Genomic DNA, 21,352 nt, shown 5'->3' with positions numbered 1-21,352 from the left:
TTGTTTTGTATAATGAACATAATAATTGTTTTTATTTTTTTTATTTTTATTGTTGTTGATGTTAATAACTTATCTTTCGATGATCGATTATGCAATAGATATGAGAGTAGAAAATACAAAAACAAATTTTTTTTTTACTGAAATGCTCTAAGTGAAATCACTCTAATGTTCAAGTTAATGATGTCCGATAATAATAAACAATTGAGGAGATGATTATTAGAGTGATAATCAATAATTCATGTGAACTCGTAAATGACTTATGATCGATGACATGATGTAAATGGATTGAGACTTACAATACAAAAATATAAAAATTCCGGCACACATTTCTAGTTCAAAAAAAACTGAAATGTTTATTGAAGTGGTGTGGATACGTGATAGCTTTTGTGGTGATTTACTTTTGACTAGTGTTCCACATCGCTAACATCATATGTGTGTATGGTATATAAATCTTAGCATACATTTCTAGTTCAAAAAAAACTGAAATGTTTATTGAAGTGGTGTGGATACGTGATAGCTTTCGTGGTGATTTATTTCTGACTAGTGTCTCATATCGCTAACATCATATGTGTGTGATATATAAACCTTAGCATCCCTTCAAAGATTACCATGACTTTTGAAGTGGATATGTGGTTTTTCTGTACTGTGTGTGTTGTTTATCAAAAAAAATTTCTAGTATGTCATTCGTTACTCGCCATATCTTATTAAATTCGGTTGACATATGAAATTAAATTAGAAAAGTCTTTTTCTTTAAAGAAAAAAAAAATTATTTAATAAATATACACAGAGGATAAGCATCACAACAAGAAACAGGCCTCCAAATTTCAAAGGCCCAACAAATCAGGCCCGAATAAAATTGTTGGCCCAAACTCCATAAAACCAGCTGACAATAGACAATAAACCCACAGAGGGAGATGTTTGACAAATATACTGTATACATATTATATTCAGAGAAAAAAGGTTTACAGAAATGGCGAAGTCCTGTAAAGGTCTGGCCATGGAACTCGTGAAATGCCTCAGTGAATCCGACTGTGTTAAGGTATTCAAGTGAGATTTTTTTTTGGGTTGCCTTATTTGGTTGAAATTTTGCTTAAAAGATCCTCAAATGTGATCACAAGTGACCATTGTGGTGTTCCAAGATTCGGGTTCCAGTTTGTTCCATTGACATATTTACTTGATTTACTTTTTAATTATTTTCGTGTATTATCGCCGGAGCTGGATCCTGAATTGTCGATGACAGTAGCTGATAGGGCTGTCGTGTTGGATTGGAAGTTATTTATTTATTGAGATGGTGCTTCGAATTTTAAATTAATTTCATTTTATTGGTGGGTTTTGTTCGTGAAGCTAAAATTTTAATGGCCGGAGGAATGAGTTATTGTAGGTGGAGAACAGGGATTACAGAGAATGTGCAAAAGAGAAGAGCCCGAAAATATCTAGTGAGTGTGTGGGATTAAGGGAAACATATTTCAACTGCAAGAGAGGACAGGCACGTGTTTTTCTTCCCTTGGCTTTTTTTGTTATGAAATTGATGTGGTCTCTTGGTTCGAATGAGAAGGGTTTAAAGTTCTGTGCCTGATTAGTAATTATGCCACAAGCTCAAAGCTTTTGGTAAGAGTGGTTTCTACTTTCTATCAATTCGTCGGTCTATAATTTGAATATGTAGTTTAGTTTATCTGTGGTTTGCCATCGCAATTGAATTATGTGGTAACAGAATATAGAGTGTGGTTTGTGTTTATGAGTGGCTTGTCTATATTTATGCTTCTTTGCAACCCACGCTTGGTTAATCTCTATGCAGAGGTTCCATGATGACATCAATCATCAATTATTTAGAACTTTGCGGAGCTTGATCATAGAGCTGTCGTTTCTGCTTCCTACTCCTCTTGCTCAAAAGTTTAACTGGGAATCTTAAGTCTGCCTGTTTTTACATGGTCGTTTTTACTTTTTTTTTATAACATACATCATTTTATGTATTGAATCAGAAAAGCAAACACAAACCCGATGCTTGGTTCTGCTGTACTGATTTAGTGTAATTAGAAGTTGGTTGCTTTAAGAAAGTGTGTTTGACTAAAAGTGAATTCTGGAAAGGGTTATTTCTTCTGTTATTTAAGGCTATGAATGATCATCTGTGATAAATCCTTGTATAGAGTTTATTCTGTGTATCTTTTCCTTCTATATCTTGATATGGATACCGCTCTTTTTAACGATTCCAGGTACTTGAGAGTCTCATCATGCTTTCCGAAATAGGCAAAACTTAATAGAACTGAGAGAACAGCTTATCTGCACTTTGTGCCGTAAATTTTTTATATTAGGTTGTTTGATTGCGCTGAAATATGTATTTACAGTGTTAAATTTACATTTAATATTTATACCTCTCATCCAGGTTGACATGAGAGCTCGAATTCGGGGAAACAAAGGTTACTAGATAGGAGTAGCTCGTGAATTGACCAGTTGAGCATTTGCAAAATCATGCATCTGAACGGAACCGCAACTATGACTCCATAGTACAAGATTTTGTAATTTCTTTTTGTCTCGCCTTATTCATTTTTGTATTTAGTGACGGAAAGTTGAAAAATATTCCAGCAAGAGCACTTACATATAAATCACTTGTGTTTCCTTGCATAACATATCTGTTTTGTGTATTTATGATTTGAAATGAAGTGTAATCTTTGATGATGATGAACTATATTTCTACTACGTAGCTGTGGTTTATGTTAGTAGGATGTCGACAATGTGAACTTCCACGTCGATAGCCGATGTAACAGCGACGAATGTCAGATGGAGATTTGCAATATTTCTTCAGATGTGGAATTTCCTTGAGGCTATTTACCAATCAATGTCGTAACAATGTTACAGTTTGATGGCCGCAAGAAGGATAGTACCGAATAGCATTGAATATAAAGCAAATTGTTGGTAAGTCGTCACTCTGAAAACTGCCATAAAACATGAGAAGTAGAAATCAGATTCGGGGTTTAAATAGGACGATTTCACGGACCTATAACCGTGAAACGGGTCGACTGATCTATATTTGGAAGGAAAGATAATATTTTTGACTTTTTTCAAGTTCGGGTAAGGTCGGAGATACTCGTCCTATTCGGGGAGGTCTAAACCGGATCGAACGGGTCGTTGGGCGGGTCTAGACCCGATCAACGGGTTTAGAAGCGGGTCCAGGCTGGACCCGTCCATATATATATAACCTCACAATAATTTATAATATGCTACAATGGATTTCTATAGCAACTTGAGTTAATCATTTTCGTAAAGCGAGAACGGATACGAAGTAGTTGCTATAGGGGTCCATTGTGCAGTTGCGCAGAGGGGCGGGCCTGGGCCCGAAACGTGACAGAATGGTTTCAGAGACGGTAATCTGCAGGAACCCAGGAAATAAGTGTTATGCAAGACAAAGTGCTACGTGCGTGGGAGCCACCTCTTGAACCTATAGGAATGTAGGAGCCATATCTAGATTCTCGGTGTCGGTGAATCGAAGGTCAGGTCGTGACGAGGACGTCACGTTCTGAAAGAGGGGTGATTGTGATACCCCTATCCCACGTGGAAAAAATTAAAGATTTAAAATGAGTTTATAATGGATGGGCTACAATGGACTTCTATAACAACTTGAGTTAATCATTTTTGTAAAGTGGGGACGGATACGAAGTAGTTGTTATAAAAACCCATTGTGCAATCGCGCAGACACGAGCCTGGACCCGGGACGTGACATATATATATGTATATGCATATATAAAAAGTAATGCTTAAATATTGAATAAAATATGCTCCAAAGCCCTAAATTTTTCCTCCTTTTTTTTTTCTCGTGGTAGCGGGTTGGTGGGATTCTAGAGGCGGGCGGTTCAAAAAATATGGTGGGATGAGACTCGGGTTTGGTCTAATCAACTTCATTGTCATCCATATATGTGTCACAGGATTGATTGTGAGACGATCTCATAGGAGATTTTGTGATAAAATCAAAGCAAATTTTTTTAAAGAAAAAGTCATAATCATTTTTTTAGCATTTTCAAACGAATTTGGGATTGGGAAGAAAAATTTGGGAATTGTTATATATAGATGATTTGTAGTTGATTGATTTGATTGTAATTTTTTTTCTTTACACTAATCCATATATCCTATAAATAGAGGTGTTTAGTTCATATATTACACACTCATCTATTTCTCTATTATATTTCTCTAATCTTTCATTCGCTTCCTCTTTTTCTCATTAAATTCATAACATGTTATCAGCACGAGTGCTCTTAAAGGTAGAACTCATAAATAATTTTTATTTGTAGTCTTTGTGTGGATGGATGCTCTCGATAAACCACAATATGTAATTTTCATATTGATGCTCTCAAAATAACATAAATATTATTATTATTATTATTATTATTTTGCCAATAATTTCGATATTATATTAATGCTCCTGTATTAGCACAATATTTAAATTTAATATTGATGTTCTCAAAGTAACACAAATTTTATGTTTATGTTGATGCTCCTGAAGAAGCATAGAATTTAACTTTAAGTTGATGTTCTTGAAGTAACACAACATATTTGTATATTGGCAATCTCGATAGATCTATGAATACAATATAAATATCCAAGAATTTTCAATATTCCTAAAGAATATTATCCAATATCTTAAATGTAACACCCGGAAATTTTAAACGTAAATCCATATGCATAATTAGGAGAAATTAATTTTTAATTAAGGGTTAAATGTATTTATGTGATATTATGTGATTTATATGCATGATTTAATTTATTTTATCATTTAACCCGCAATTATAGTATTTTTAGATTTTTAAGGAAATAATTGGTTTTGATCGCGTAGACGGGACCGAGGACGGACGAAACGCCAAATTATTTAGCCAAAAATATTTTATGAGTTTTACGAGCCTTAAAATAATATTTTAAGGTGTTGTGTCAAGAAAATTTTAGTATTTAATTATATATTTATTTAAGGGTTGATTTTTAGCCAAAATTAGTCCCTTTATTGACTTTTATTAATTTTTAAAATTTGCCTAAAATATTATTTCGGGATTTTGATTTTTATTATCAGAATAATATGTTATGTTGAGATTTAAATATTATATTTTAGGCATGATTTTATCTTAAATTAGTTATTATCTTAATTAAATTCTAATTAACCAAAAATCTATCCTATCTACCCTAAACTCACGTCTCCCTGTCCCTTAGCTGCCTCCAACCTTTCTCCATCACCATCTTCACGCCCCATAGCAGATATCAGTCCTCCATAGCCGATCCTTCAAGGAATTTGTGAGTTCTTGACCGCTCGTCGTCCCGGAGCCCTCGTTCACGCGATAATCTTCGTTATATTAACAAGGCATGTTTATTTCCTTTATTTCACACCATATAAGTTAATTATTCATGTTATAGAAGATTTTTAACGTCTCTGCATAGTTTTTTTTGGATATCATGCGAGACCTTGAGTTTTATGGTTGAAAAGTTCATGATCATGGTTATTTGGCTTCACATCTCATGTTCTTCCTTGAATGGGCGGTCCAAGGCTGCGGGCTCATGGTTAAGAAGTGTGATAGGGTTCCTAGGGTCGAACCAAGGCAGGTCTAGGTTCTGGTAGAGAGCAGGCCGATCGGGTTTCCTTTGTTGCACAGCAGGTCGGCATTTTACGGGTTCCCGAAGCGTGGCTCGCTAGGGCTGTGTAGGAATCGAGGTGGGTCAAGGCATGGCTCTTTGGAACCGCCCAGACGTGGGCTACGTCTGGGTGGTGGAGCTCCGGTCGGTGGGTGGCCGGAGCTAGCCGGCAGCAGGCCGCAAAGCCTGCTGCTCACGGTCGAGGAGAAGCTGGGAATTTGGGGGTGTCGGGTTAGGTGTTCTGTGTGGGTTCCGGGTCGGGTATGGAGTTTGGGTCGGGTCTGGGTTGTAGTGGGTCGGGTCATTTGGGTACGGGTTTGGGTTAGGTGGGCCGGGTTCGGGTATTTTAATTTTTAATTAATTAAGAGTTTAGTTGGTTTTTGGGTTTAAATAATAAGTTAGAAAATTATTTGGGCCTCCAAATAATTTTATTTAAAATTATTTCAGTTAGCCCAATTATTTTTATGGGCTTGAGAGCCATGAAAATTATTGGGCCAGTCTTTGGGCTTTTGGGCCCATTGGGCCAGAATAGGTTGTTATTGGGCCAGGAATGTTTTAATGGGCTTGAATTTATTAATTGGGCCTAGAAATGTATTTTTGGGTTTAAGTGTGCTAATGGGCCAGTCTCAGTGTTAATGGGCCAGAATTTAAGAAAATGGGCTTGAGTGTTAGGGCCAGCAGTTCAGTACAACCCATGAGAAATTGCATGTGTCCTGAATATATATTTAATTATTTTTATGCATGGAAGTTATTTTTAGTATTTATATGTTAGTATGAAATTAAATTAAATATATATGAAGGACACACATTTTATTTAAGTACATGCATTCATGAAATAATTTTTATGCATGATTTAATGTTTAAGGTTGAGCAAAAAGAAAATAATTTTATGTTGGGAGTTGAAGTAGTGTGACAATTTAAGGGGGATTCGTCCCCATATGTGAACTATTGAAGGGCAGTTTACTGCCAATTTAAGAGGTGATTCGTCACCGCCACGTACGTTGGTTTACCACGCTGATCAATATTTAATGTATGTATGGTTACACTATGGATACGACCTTTCGATGTTAGAAAATATTTTGCTCAACAATGTTTATGTATTATTATGATATTTAAGTTTATGTTATGTTCATGATACTTTTAAGCATGCTCATTCATGTATATGTTATGTATTAGTATTAAAGTGATTTAAATTATTTTAAACCCTTATTATGTTAGCATGTTGGGCCTCTAGGCTCACTACACTGATATGGTGCAGGTGAGTACGTAGAGGAGGATGTAGTACCCACCGGCGGCGAGGACCTATGAGCGGACATGCAGTAACCCCGTGACCGTTGTCTGAGTCTATATGCATGTTTTGAATATTTTTATCATTTCATACATTTTATTTATTTTCAGTGGTGGATATTATTACTCGTCTTATTTAAATATTTTCAGTGCATGCAAATTTTATTTATTTTGCTTAGGTCAGTATTTTATTAAATGTTAGACTCAGATATTTAATTTATTAAAGGTTGCATTTTTATTTAAGTTATTTATTTTTAAATCTATTTATTCTGTGCATATATATATGGGCATGTATGTACATATTATTACTTAGTAAGTATAAAAAAAAAAAAATTCCGCATATTTATTTATATTTAGAGAGTTAGGGTCGTTTCATTAAATTTATCAATATTCCCGAAGAATATTGACAAAATAAAATTTAGAAATATGTTTACTCCTATACACTTTTATGCTTACGTGTTATATTGGGATATTATTTTTTTGCATTTATTTGTTTATATCCTCAACATTAATCATGCTTATGCTTATATGAAGATTTATTCTTTTATTTTATAAACTTTTGAGTTTCCTATTTTTTTCATAACTTTTTAGGAAAAATAATATATATGATCTCATGATTGTGATAATATACTTAGGCACCGTTCTGTTCACGGTATTACTAATATATGTATAACTCATCACATCCTATCCCACGTTCTTCTCATCATATTATTTATCTATATATTAACTATTTATTTTACATCAATCAAATCATTAATTATTTATCTCACATCAATCAAATCATTGAATTCAAATTACTATAGGTACCTTATAAATAATATAATTTTTATTTTATTTATTGTTAAAAGGACAAAATAGTCATTTAACGTTTTTATATAAAATTTAATCAATAAAATCAAATAAACCATAATCTATCAATCAAATCCAATACAATTTTAACTATAATTTCTTATTTATTTTTTATTACATTATACTACTTATCTATATATTACTTATATCATACCTCAAACCACACGGTGCCTTAATTTATTTGAGAACCTTACTAATTTATTTGAAAACATTATCTAGATTTTCCCTGCTAGTTACACATGGTCTCAACATTGTGCTATTTTATTTTATATGAAACTTGTTGAAAATATATTATTTTATTATTGTTGAATATTGAATGTTGAATATTGAGTTGTAAAATGTTGAAAATTAGTGTGTGATGATGTAGATGATGATATATTAATTTTTGAACTAATCTCAAATGTGGATCTATAAATAGGTCTTCATTTGTGATGAAAATCACAATTGAGTTGAGAGAAAAATATTATAAAGTGTAGAGTTTGATATATTTTGAGTTTTGGAGTTTTTACTTTTTTACCATATATTTTTACTTTTTCACAACACGTTATCAGCACGATCGCTCGAAGGTTCTCTATAATTTCCGACGCTCCAAAATACAAGAAGAAGTAAAAAATATTCAACAAGTAAGAATTTTTATTTTACTGTTTATATATTTTTATTGTGTATATATTAATATATAATTTCATGTTATTATATAAAAGGGTGTCTATGACACTGACCTTATAATAACGTGATATGATATATATTTATTATGTATATATACTAATTGTATTAATATATAATTTCATGTTATTATATAAAAGGATGTCTATGACACTGATCTTATAATAACGTGATATGATATATATTTATTATGTATATATACTAACTTTATTAATATATAATTTCATGTTATTATATAAAAGGCTGTCCATGACACTGACCTTATAATAACGTGATATGATATATATTTATTATGTATATATACTAACTGTATTAATATATAATTTCATGTTATTATATAAAAAGTTTGTCTATGACACTGACCTTATAATAACGTGATATGATATATATTATTGTGTATTTATATACTAATCATATTCGTATAATCTCATATTATTATATAAAAGACTGTCTATGACACCGAACTTATAATAATGTGATATGATATGCATAATTATTTAATTATGATTATCATTATATGCATTGCATCATTATCACAAATTTTTATTCAACACATACTCTATTTTTTTCCTTACCCCCAACGGTCACAAACGGTAACAAAACGGCTAGTTTTTGGTTTATAAATATGTTCACTCAAACTCATTTTCAATCACACCAAAATTCATTTTTTCTCTCAAAATATTTTCTCGTTTTTCAAAGATGAAGATGATGGCATTTCTAAGGCTATTTTTCATAACGATTATGATCATTATGCTCACGAGTCTTGTACTCACCAGCGATTTTCCACCACATACTTTTTCTCTATTTTTGTACACGCACTTGTAATATTCGTTCTTCCATTATTTTGTATTGTCATATTAATGGAAATTAACTAATAAAATGCATTGTTATTTTTCTAGTACCACCATGTCAAATTTGGCAAAGATTGAATTCGTTGCGCTCGATATCACTGAAAAGAATTATATGACATGGACTCTCGATGTAGAGATGCATCTTGAGTCATTGGGTCTAAGTGATACCATCAAAGAAAATAATATATCATCCTCACAAGAAAAGGCAAAGTCTATGATTTTCTTACGTAGATATCTTGATGAAGGATTGAAATATGAATATCTCACAGAAAAAGACCCAATGATTTTATGGAAAGGGTTGAAAGAAAGATTTGAGCGTATAAGGGAAGTTATACTCCCGACCGCCCGTGATGAATAGAATACGTTGAGATTCCAAGACTTTAAAAAAGTCAGTGATTACAATTCTGCGATGTATCGAATAGTCTCGCAACTGAAATTTTGTGGGCATGTTGTTACTGAAATGGAAATGCTTGAAAAAATATTTTCCACATTTCACGCATCAAATATAACTCTACAACAACAGTATAGAGTGCATGGATTTTTGAGATATTCTGAACTAATCGCATGTCTTCTTGTGGCAGAAAAAAAACAACGAATTGTTAGTGAGAAATCATCAATCCCGACCCACTGGATCAACGGCATTTCCAGAAGCAAATGTCGTAATTAAAAATGAAAACCAAAATCAAAGGCATAGACCAGATTTTGGTCGTGGACGAGGTCGAGGACGTGGGTGTGGACGTGGACGTGGACGTAAAAATAATCGCGGTCGTGGTCGCGGCCGTGGATATGAAAATAATCGAGATAGTTACTTCAATAACTCATATCAAAAGAACTTCACGAACCACCCACCAAAAAGGCAGCATGAAAATACGAGTGAAAATGAAAATCACTCAAAAAGATCTGAGAGTGTTTGTTATAGATGTGGCACTCCAGGACATTGGTCACATATTTGTCGAACCCCTGAGCACCTATGTGAGCTCTATAAAGAATCGACAAAGGGGAAAGGAAAAGATACCAATTTTGTTGAAAATAGTGACCATTTAATTGGTTCAACTAGTTTCAATGCTGCAGATTTTTTGAATGATTTCGAATACATTGATTAAAAGATTGGTGGCACTAGATTGTAACAAATTTGTATTTTTCATGCATTCTTGTATTATAAAGCATGTTATATTTTGCATTTGTATTGTACTTAATTTTTCTTTATTACATTTTTGTGAAGTTTGATATGGAAAATGCTATGAGCAAACATGGAAATAATATCATGGAAATTTGCATACCGGATAGTGGTACAACGCACACTATTCTGCGAGATAAAAGATATTTTTTGAAAATAAAACCAACAAAAACAATGGTGAATACAATATCAGGTCCTGTAGACTTGATTGAAGGTTGTGGTAAAGCACAATTTTTGTTACCAAATGGTACAAAATTTCTGATAAATGATGTTTTATATCACCAAAATCGAAAAGAAATTTGTTGAGTTTTAATGACATATATTCTCATGGATATGATACTGAGACGATAACTGATGGAAATCAAAAATATATGTGTCAAACCACATATAAATCAGGAAAGAAATATGTGGTTGAAAAATTATCAATGCTGCCTACTGGATTGCATTATACACATATAAGTCCAATCGAATCAAATATGGTGGTTAATAGTTTTTCAATATTAACAAATTGGCATGATCGATTGGGACATCCTGATTCAATAATGATGCGAAGAATTATTGAAAATACGCATGGTCATCCATTGAAAGACCAGAAGATCTTTCAGAATAATAAGTTTCAATATAAAGCATATTCTCTTGGAAAACTTATTATAAGACCATCGCACGCTAAAATCCAAACAGAATCACTCATATTTCTTGAACGCATTCAGGGTGATATTTGTGGGCCAATTCATCCACCATATGGACCATTTCGATATTTTATGGTATTGATCGATGTCTCTAGCAGATGGTCACATGTATGCTTATTGTCAACTCGGAATGTGGCATTTGAAAGATTAATGACTCAAATAATAAAATTGCGGAATCAATTTCCCGATTATACAATCAAGAAAATAAGACTTGATAATGCTGGAAAATTTACTTCCCAAACTTTCAATGACTATTGTATGTCAATGGGAATTACTGTTGAACATCATGTTGCTCATGTTTATACAAAGAATGGATTAGCTGAATCATTGATTAAACGTCTACAACTGATTGCTAGACCATTGATTATGAGAAAAAAAAAACTCCCTATTTCTATATGGGGACATGCAATTTTACATGCTGCGGCATTAATTCGCATCAGACCAAGTGCATATCATAAATTCTCCCCATTGCAGCTTGCATTTGGTAAAGAACCAAATATTTCTCATCTGAGAATTTTTGGATGTATGGTGTATGTGCCTATTGCACCACCTCAACGATCAAAAATGGGTCCTCAAAGAAAAATTGGTATTTATATCGGTTATGATAGTCCATCAATCATTCGATATCTTGAGCCTTAGACAGGCGATGTGTTTACAACACGGTTTGCTGATTGTCATTTTAATGAAGAAATCTTCCCAATGTTAGGGGGAGAAAAGAAACACATCGAAAAAGAAATCACATGGTATGTATCATCATTGTTACATTTGGATCCAAAGACCAAACAATGTGAGAAAGATGTACAGCAATTGTGCACTTGCAAAGAATTGCAAATCAAATGCCAGATGCATTTGCAGACACAAAAGGGGTAACAAAATCATATATACATGCTGTAAATTCCCCTGCTCGAATTGAAATTACAAAGAAACAAATTGAAGACACTCATGATGTCATAAAACGCTTGAAGCGTGGAAGTCCAGTCCATTCCAAGGATAAAAATCCTCGGAAAAGAAAAGGCATAGAGAAACGCGATGATCATAAAATAGAAAATGGTGTTCCAGAAGAAACACCTGATGATGAAAATGTTCTGTTAGAACCACAAATTGACGAGAATCGTGAAATCACTATCAATTATATTAATACTGGAAAAATATGGAACCGAAAAGACACAGAAGATATTGATGATATATTTTCTTATAATGTGGCTTGTGACATCATAAATGAAAATGGGGATCATGAACCAAAATCTTTTGGTGAATGTAAAACTCGTCATGATTGGGCCAAATGGAAAGATGTCATCCAGGTTGAATTAGATTCACTAAATAAACGTAATGGTTTTGGACCTATAGTCCTCACACCCGAAGGTGTAAAACCTGTTGGATACAAATGGGTTTTTATTCGAAAGCGAAATGAGAAAAATGAAATAGTCAGATATAAAGCTAGACTTGTTGCACAAGGTTTTTCTCAAAGGCCTGGAATTGATTATAAAGAAACGTATTCTCCTGTTATGGATAGAATTACATTTCGATATTTGATTAGTTTGGCAGTATCTGAAAATTTGGAAATGTGTCTTATGGATATTGTTACAGCTTACTTATACGGATCACTTGATAGTGATATATACATGAAAATCCCTGAAGGATTTAAGATGCCTGAAGCACAAAGTTCAAAACCAAGAGAATTTTATTCTGTAAAATTGCAAAGATCATTATATGGGTTAAAGCAATCCGGCCAAATGTGGTATAATCGGCTAAGTGAGCACTTGATGAAAAAGGGATATGTAAATGATCCAATATGCCCTTGTGTTTTCATCAAGAAAACAACATCCGAATGTGTAATTATTGCTGTATATGTTGATGATTTAAACATCATTGGAACGAATAAATAAATTCAAGAAGTTATGATGTACTTGATGGAAGAATTCGAAATGAAGGATCTTGGAAAAACCAAGTATTGTCTGGGTTTGCAAATCGAACAAAAAGAATGTGGAATTTTTGTTCACCAGGAAAATTATACAGAAAAGATCCTTAAACGTTTTAATATGGATAAATCAAATCCATTAAGTACTCCAATGGTTGTAAGATCATTAAACATAGAAAAGGATCCATTTCGTCCATGTGAAGATGATAAAGTTATTCTTGGTCCAAAAGTACCATATCTAAGTGTCATTGGTGCCCTTATGTATCTTGCAAATTGCACTAGACCTGATATATCTTTTGCTATAAATTTATTGGCAAGATTTAGTTCATATCCAACAAAGAGGCACTGGAACGGAATTAAACATATATTCCGTTATCTACGAGGAACGACAAATTTGGGACTTTTGTACTCAAAAGACACCAATCAAAATATCATTGGTTATGCTGATGCTGGATATTTATCTGATCCACATAAGGCACGTTCCCAAACCGAATATGTATTTACTCGTGGAGGCACCGCAATTTCTTGGCGTTCACAGAAACAAACACTCGTAACAACTTCATCAAATCACGCCGAGATTATTGCATTACATGAAGCAAGTCGTGAATGTGTATGGTTAAAGTCAATGACCAAACATATTCAAACATCGTGTGGATTGACAGTAGACAAGAAGCCTGTGACACTATATGAAGATAATGCTGCATGTGTTGCTCAAATGAAAGAATGATCATCAAAAGTGACAGAACCAAACATATACCCCCAAAGTTCTTTGCCTACACTCAAGAGCTTGAGAAGAATAAAGATATTGATATCTGTTATATTCAATCAAGTGAGAACTCATCAGATCTCTTCACAAAGGCACTTCCCACGACGATATTCAGAAAGCATATATACAATATTGGGATGCGCAATCTGCGAAATATGTGAAGAATCACTCATGTTAACATGAGGGATAGTTTACGTGGCTGCACTCTTTTTTCCTTCCTATGGTTTTTATCCCAATGGGTTTTTCCTAGTAAGGTTTTTAACGAGGCAACATAAAACACGTAATAAATACAATCATTATATGACGATCATCATCACAAGGGGGAGTATTGAAAATATATTATTTTATTATTGTTGAATAATGAATGTTGAATATTGAGTTGTAAAATGTTGAAAATTAGTGTGTGATGATGTAGATGATGATATATTAATTTTTAGACTAATCTCAAATGTGGATCTATAAATAGGTCTTCATTTGTGATGAAAATCACAATTGAGTTGAGAGAAAAATATTATAAAGTGTAGAGTTTGATATATTTTGAGTTTTGGAGTTTTTAATTTTTACCATATATTTTTACTTTTTCACAACAAAACTAATGTTAATTTGCTCGTACATATCATATATTTATACATATATATATTCATTTTTTTATTATATATCAAACAAGAGAGCATTCATTCATACATATATATATATATATATATATAATTATATATTTGTTATTATTCTTAAATTTGGTTTCCTTTTTTCTTTTAATAGTGCAATGGCAAACATTATCAAACTTGATTTTGAAGCACTGACATTATTGGAAAAAAATATTTGTCATGGATTTTGGATGTTGAGGTTCACCTTGTGTCTAAGGATCTCGGAGATACAATAAAAGAAGGAAATAATGAATCCCCACAGGATCTTGCAAAATCACTTATTTTCCTTCGCCATCATCTCGATGATGGATTGAAAGCTGAGTATCTCACTGTGAAAACCCCACAAGAACTTAGGAAAAATCTTAAAGAAATGTTTGACCATCAGAGGAGTGTAGTTCTCCCAAGAGCCCATTATGAGTGGATCAACCTTCGCCTACAAGATTTCAAATCTGTAAGCGATTATAACTCCACATTATTCAAGATTTGTTCCAAGCTCAAACTTTGTGAAGAAAATATTTCTGATCAAGATTTACTTGAAAAAACATTCTCCACTTTCCATGCTTCAAATGTGCTCCTGCAGCAGCAATATCGTGAGCGTGGATTTAAAAAGTACTCCGAGCTTATTTTCTGTCTACCTATTGCTGAACAGAACAATGAAGTAATGTTAAAAAAATCATCAATTGCGCCCATCTGACTCTACACCATTTCCTGAAGCAAATGAAATATCATTCCCTGAAGTGAATGTAAACTCAACTCAACTCAAAATCCTCATAATAGAAGAAGATGTGGGCGTGGTCATGGCCATGGGCGTGGACATGGTCATGGTCAAAGCAAAAACTATCAGCAACATGATGGAAAGAGAGAGAAAACAAACCACCAGCAGTGGAAACCGAATAATGAAGCAAAAACAAGGAGACACATAAAAGAGTATGAAGATAAGTGTTTCAAGTGCGGAACGGAGGGGCCTTGGTCCCGTACCTGTCGTACTCCAAAGCATCTTGTGGTTCTCTACCAAAATTCGATCAAAGTAAAGGGAAAATAGAGATAAATTTTACTGATGATGATGGCCCAGTTGACATAACTCACTTGGATGTCTCTGATTTCTTTGCACAAGCAGACGGAACTATTTATCATTTTATTGGGGGTGGTGTGCTAGAAAAAATAGAGTGATCAAATTTTGTCTTCAATATTTTCGTGTCCCTAAGATTAGTGCTTTTGGTTATTTATGTTTTTTTTATAATATTTAGATTTGTCTTTTGGTTTCAGTTTTCTTTAGTACAATTTTATTTTCAGTTGTAATAATGGTTAATGATTTGAGAACTTTATTTAATATAATTTCTTTATTTTATGAATATTGAAGTTGTAACTTAATCTATTATACATTTTTTTTAGATTAATGGGAGAATATTAAGACATATGTCTAGCTGATAGTGGTACAACACATACCATTCTTCAAAGTAAAAGGTATTTTTTGGAATTAACATTAGATGAAAATAATGTTATAACAATATCGGGTGCATCAAAAATTATTGAAGGTCATGGAAAGTAAAAAATCATTCTGCCAAATGAGACAAGCCTATATATTGAAAATGCACTCTACGCTAGCAAATCCAGTAGAAATTTGCTTAGCTTTAAAGATATCCGTAGAAATGGATATCATATTGAAATATTGAATTCAAACAATGTTGAATACCTTAGTATTACATCTATCATATGTGTTCAGAAACATATAAAAGAAAGATTACGTGCACTATCTTCTGGGATGTATTGCACAATGATAAAGGCAATTGAGGCAAATACAGTCACAAACAAGAAGTTTGTTGACAAAAAAAACTTCATATTATGGCACGACCGACTTGGTCACTCTGGGAGTTCTTTTAAATGGTGATTTTTCATGTGTGGCTTGTTCACAAGGTAAACTAATTATAAGACCTTCCCCAACAAAGATTGATGTTGAAATTCTAACATTCTTGAAAAAAATTCATGGGGATATTTGTGGACCTATAAACCCATCATGTGGACCATTTCGATACTTTATGATATTGATTGACGCATCAACTAGGTGGTCACATTTTAGTTTACTTGCAACCCGAAATATAACTTTTGTAAGCCTACTTGGGTAAATTATTAAATTAAGAGTTCAATTCTTTGACCACTCAATTAAGGCAATTCGCCTTGATAATGCTGCTGAATTTAAATCACAAGAATTTGATGACTTTTGTATGTCAATCAGGACTTCAATCGAGCATTCAGTAACTCATGTTCATACACAAAATGGTCTTGCAGAATCCTTTATTAAACTATTGCAATTAATTGCAAGACTGCTACTCATGAAAACTAAACTACCATATTCAGCCTGGGGTCATGCTATCATATACGTTGCATCGTTGATTCGTGTAAGACCAACTAATTACCACCAATATTCACCGTTTCAACTTGCATATGGTCAAGAACCTGAAGTTTCTCACACTAGGATATTTGGTTGTGCGGTACAAGTACCTATCCCACCTACACAACGAACCAAAATAGGTCCCCAATATAGACTTGGAATTTATGTGGGATATGAGTCACCGACTATCATTAAATATTTGGAACCCTTAACATGCGACTTGTTTACTGCAAGATTTGCAGATTTCCATTTTGATGAAACAAATTTCCCAACAATGGGTGGAGCAAAATTGTATCCTGAAGAACAAATCTTTTGGAATAAGAAAACATTATCTCATTACGATCCCAGAAACAATCAATGTGAGCAAGAAGTTGAAATAATCATTCACTTGCAAAAAATTGCAAATCAATTACCCGATGCTTTTGTTAATACAAAAAATGTAACAAAGTCAAACATACAAGTAGAGAATACCCCAGTGAAGATCGATGTCCCTGCAGGACCATATGATACTTTACCCGCAAATGAATCTAAAATACGCTAGAAGCGTGGCCGATCAATTGGTTCAAAGGATACAGTACCTAGAAAAAAAAAAGGTACAAGAAAAACAAGGTTTGCGAACTCTAGAAGAAAAAACCTTACATCAAAATGAAACGGATTGTTAATAGGATAGTATTCCGAATTCTGAAGAACTTGACAACCAATAGATGCAACAAAGAATAAGTCGAGGCGAGAGAGTCTCTCTATCCGCAAGACAAAATTGTCCATTCAAAGTGCTCAATGTTGACGGAAATCGTCTCTAAGATTCAACGACTTTGCGAACGAGATATATCAGCACAGAAAATATCTCGAACTTCAGCGAACTAAAATATGTAAACAAATTTCTTTTGAGAGAGAGGGAGGAAATCGCAGTGAAAGCAAAGACTCTGATGTTTTACTTTCTCAGATGTTTCATCTGCGTTTCAGATGTTTTTCTATCTCGTTATACATTATAACTGATCATATATATAGCCTAAGACTTCAAACAATACGTCTCATGACCTAGGATGCAACCCATGACTGAAAAAGCCCAGAAACAGATGCAACTTTTCGGACTATAGAGGGCGCTCTCGGTCGGTGATTTTTAACCGATCGAGCACCCCACATTTCACCAAGTTTCTGTTTCGCTCAAACGATGCTGCGCTCGGTCGATAAATTTCCACCGATCGAGCGCCCAACTTTTGGCCAACCTACTGTTTTCGCAGACGAGGGCTGCACTCGGTCGATAGTGTCTTACCGATTGAGCGCACTAAAAAAAATAAATTTTGTTTATTATTATTTTTTCCTTTAACCAAATTTTATTCAAAAAAAATAATTGATCGTAATACCTCGCCTCGCCTCGCCTCGCCTCGCCTCGCCTCGCCTCGCCACGTCGAGCCGAGCCGGCTGGCCACGCACGTGTGTGTTTGTTGCATCGATTAGCATCTTGTCCCTTTACAAAACATCCGGTGCCCTAAGGGCCCAATCCCATAAACCAAATTTGGGTTATTTAAGGAGTCAAACACATTGGAATTGTTCAAATGTGGGACAAACCAAAACAAATTTTTCCTCCAATTTATTCACCAAATTTGAATTTATTCAACACATTTGGACAATTATTTCAAAAGCCTTTCAAGCCCTTTGAAGCCCAATTCACAATTCATTCAACATTTTCAACAATTCCCCACATGAATGAATTTCACGTATATTAGCATTCTCACTAGAAAGTCTTTTTGAGTTATTGGTACATCAGGATAGGTAGCTTGTGACTTTGAACCTACCTTAGTAAAATACTATCGGATTTACTAGTCGCATATTGACGCGATGTCTTGAACTAGTCAACCGTTTATATAAACCAAGACAATAGTACTTACATAACAATACTCTAACATATTTTGTTCTCACGTTGTGTCCATTTCGGCCCTGGACCATATCTTAGATTCATAAGTGTTGCAATCAAAGCGGCCAATACTTTGCACGTATATAGGTGATCTCTTATCAAGAGTATCCTGCGTAACTCTACCTCATAGGTATAGGAATCATTAAAAGAAAACTTAAGATCACCACATTTTGCAGGTCATTTAGACTTGGATATTTCAGGAATGAGCAAGTAACAATTCCAAGCACTCAAACTAATATTTATAACTTAGTTATCCCATTGAACCAAGGTTTTGGGATCTCCAATTCTCAAGGTTGGGTTACCGCTATAAATATTTTAATTTGTGGATTTTAAACCCATTCCTCCAAGTAGTTTGTACATTTGATCTCTATTTATACTTTTTGTAAGCGGATCCGCAAGGTTTTCCTTTGACTTCACATAGTCAACCGAAATAATTCCATTCGAGATCAATTGTCTTATGGTATTGTGTCTCCGAAGAATATGTCGAGATTTACCATTGTACATATTACTTTGTGTTCTTTCTATTGCTGACTGACTGTCACAATGAATCGTAATTGAAGACACCGGTTTATTCCAACATGGAATATCTTCTAGAAAGTTTCGAAGCCACTCGGCTTCTTCTCCAGCTTTATCTAGAGCAATGAACTCGAACTCCATAGTCGATCGAGCTATAAAAGTTTGTTTATAGGATCTCCATGACACCACTCCTCCACCGATAGTGAACACATATCCACTCGTAGACTTGAAGTCTTTCGTGTCAGAAATCCAATTTGCATCACAATATCCTTCTAGAACCGCAGGATATTTTGTATACATTATTCCGTAACTCGAAGTGTATTTCAAATATCCAAGCACTCTCATTAGTGCTTTCCAATGATCCTTACTTGGATTACTTGTGAATCGACTTAGCTTATTTATGGTATATGCAAGATCAGGACGGGTACAATTAGTTAAATACATTAAACTTCCTATCACCCTTGCATATTCCACTTGTGAAATAGGTTCTCCTCTATTTTTGGCTAAATGTGTACCCAATTCCATAGGTGTTCTAGCCGGAGGACGATTTGTGGCATTAAATCGTTCAAGAACCTTTTCTACATAATGAGTTTGGGATAACATAATTCCAGTAGGAAGTCTAGAGACTTTAATGAAAGAGTGGGTGCCCGGTTAGCCAACTTGTGGCTAAGGGCTTTTATGACTCTATGTAAAACAATCTTTTGTTTAATATATTTACACTTTTATAATGGCATTGACTTTATCTTTCTTCATATTGTTATATTATGATATACTATTGTTGTTTTGATAAAGACCTTGAATATACTATAGTGTATGTAAGATGTGGTAGCACATGGGGATGACTATCATGAAACACATCTTATAGTCACTGTATATTCTAAACTGTTCCTAGTCAATTGAGCCATCCGCAAATAAGGATAAGGATCGCTCGAGATTGAGACTAGCATTTGCGATGCCGAGTACCACGTTTTATTGGTATGGAACATAGAGATGTTCAAAGCATGCAAATGGATATTCATATGATGAATGATCGAACTACCCTATTCGGACTTTCCAAGTGGTTATCACTTATCAAGTGGATAAAGTCCGCGGTTTTGGTTGTACACCATTAGTCCTTATTACTTGAAACATCATTGAGACTCTATATGCTAGTACTGTACTTTGACTCGTTTACCGACTCTATTGGAGTCATCAGGTGTCGGGATTGGGTACAGTTACGACACATATAGGAGTCGATGCTTTGTTGTCAAGGATTCACCACATACTTGCGAGTGTGGATATCCTATGCGATCTGAGGAGATATTAGTGTGACGAATCTCTGGCCAGAGTACATGATGTGTTTTAGGTTAATGGGTTTTCCTAGTAACACATGCGATATCACTATTTGATCTCCAAGATGTAATGCATAGTTATCGAATCTCGAACGACTCTCGATATACCAATGGTTGTTGATTCGATCGGGATATATGGATGAAGGGACCGTACTGTACGCTAACCAAAATCTACTGGTTCTTGCAGGCACTATCAGTAATACCTAGGGAATCATGGGGCGATGTTGCTAGGCGCTCTTACCATGATTCGATGGGTAAGTCGGAAATTGTTGTTCCGAGTCACAAGGAGTTGTGAGCCCACGGCTAGCTGTATTCCTGAACCATTGAGGGTTACACAAGTAATGGATTACTAAAACCCCGTAGAGATAGTTAAATTTAAAGAGTTAAATTTAATGAAAGAGAAGTTGGATTTCTTAACTAAAGGGAGTGTGATTTCCTAAAATGACATAGGGATGGACATTTTTGGAAATCACTGAATTCGGATTCAGAAAAATTATCTTGACTCTAAAAGATGCAGAAATGGTTTCTGTGCACATTGGTGAAATCAGTTTATCAATCGGAGTCACGATGAATTTTATATTAATTTCTATAACAACAGGCTTGGCTTGTTGGGCTTAAGTTATGGATTGTAGGCTATAAGGAGTTAGAGTCCTGATACAATTATAACTAGAAATTATCTATAAATAAAGGTGTTGGGTTCGAAAATTACACACATTGAATATTGCAATTTTCAAAATTCACTCTATACTATTC

The 21,352-nt window shown here is 34.1% G+C and overlaps 1 protein-coding gene across 1 annotated transcript; it reads left to right on the top strand.

Annotated features, from left to right (window-relative positions):
• The first annotated feature begins 922 nt into the window (after positions 1 to 922).
• LOC140884844 (uncharacterized) lies at positions 923 to 2,674 on the top strand. The gene is made up of 3 exons (XM_073291724.1): positions 923 to 1,039; positions 1,382 to 1,486; positions 2,381 to 2,674. Exons 1-3 carry the CDS (start codon positions 971 to 973, stop codon positions 2,420 to 2,422), a joined length of 216 nt encoding a protein of 71 aa, XP_073147825.1. The 5' UTR covers positions 923 to 970; the 3' UTR covers positions 2,423 to 2,674.
• Positions 2,675 to 21,352: the final 18,678 nt, after the last annotated feature.

The sequence above is a fragment of the Henckelia pumila genome, chromosome 2 (assembly GCF_033568475.1).
Source record: "Henckelia pumila isolate YLH828 chromosome 2, ASM3356847v2, whole genome shotgun sequence".
Taxonomy (NCBI): domain Eukaryota; kingdom Viridiplantae; phylum Streptophyta; class Magnoliopsida; order Lamiales; family Gesneriaceae; genus Henckelia; species Henckelia pumila.
This window is presented reverse-complemented; position numbering and strand designations above follow the sequence as displayed.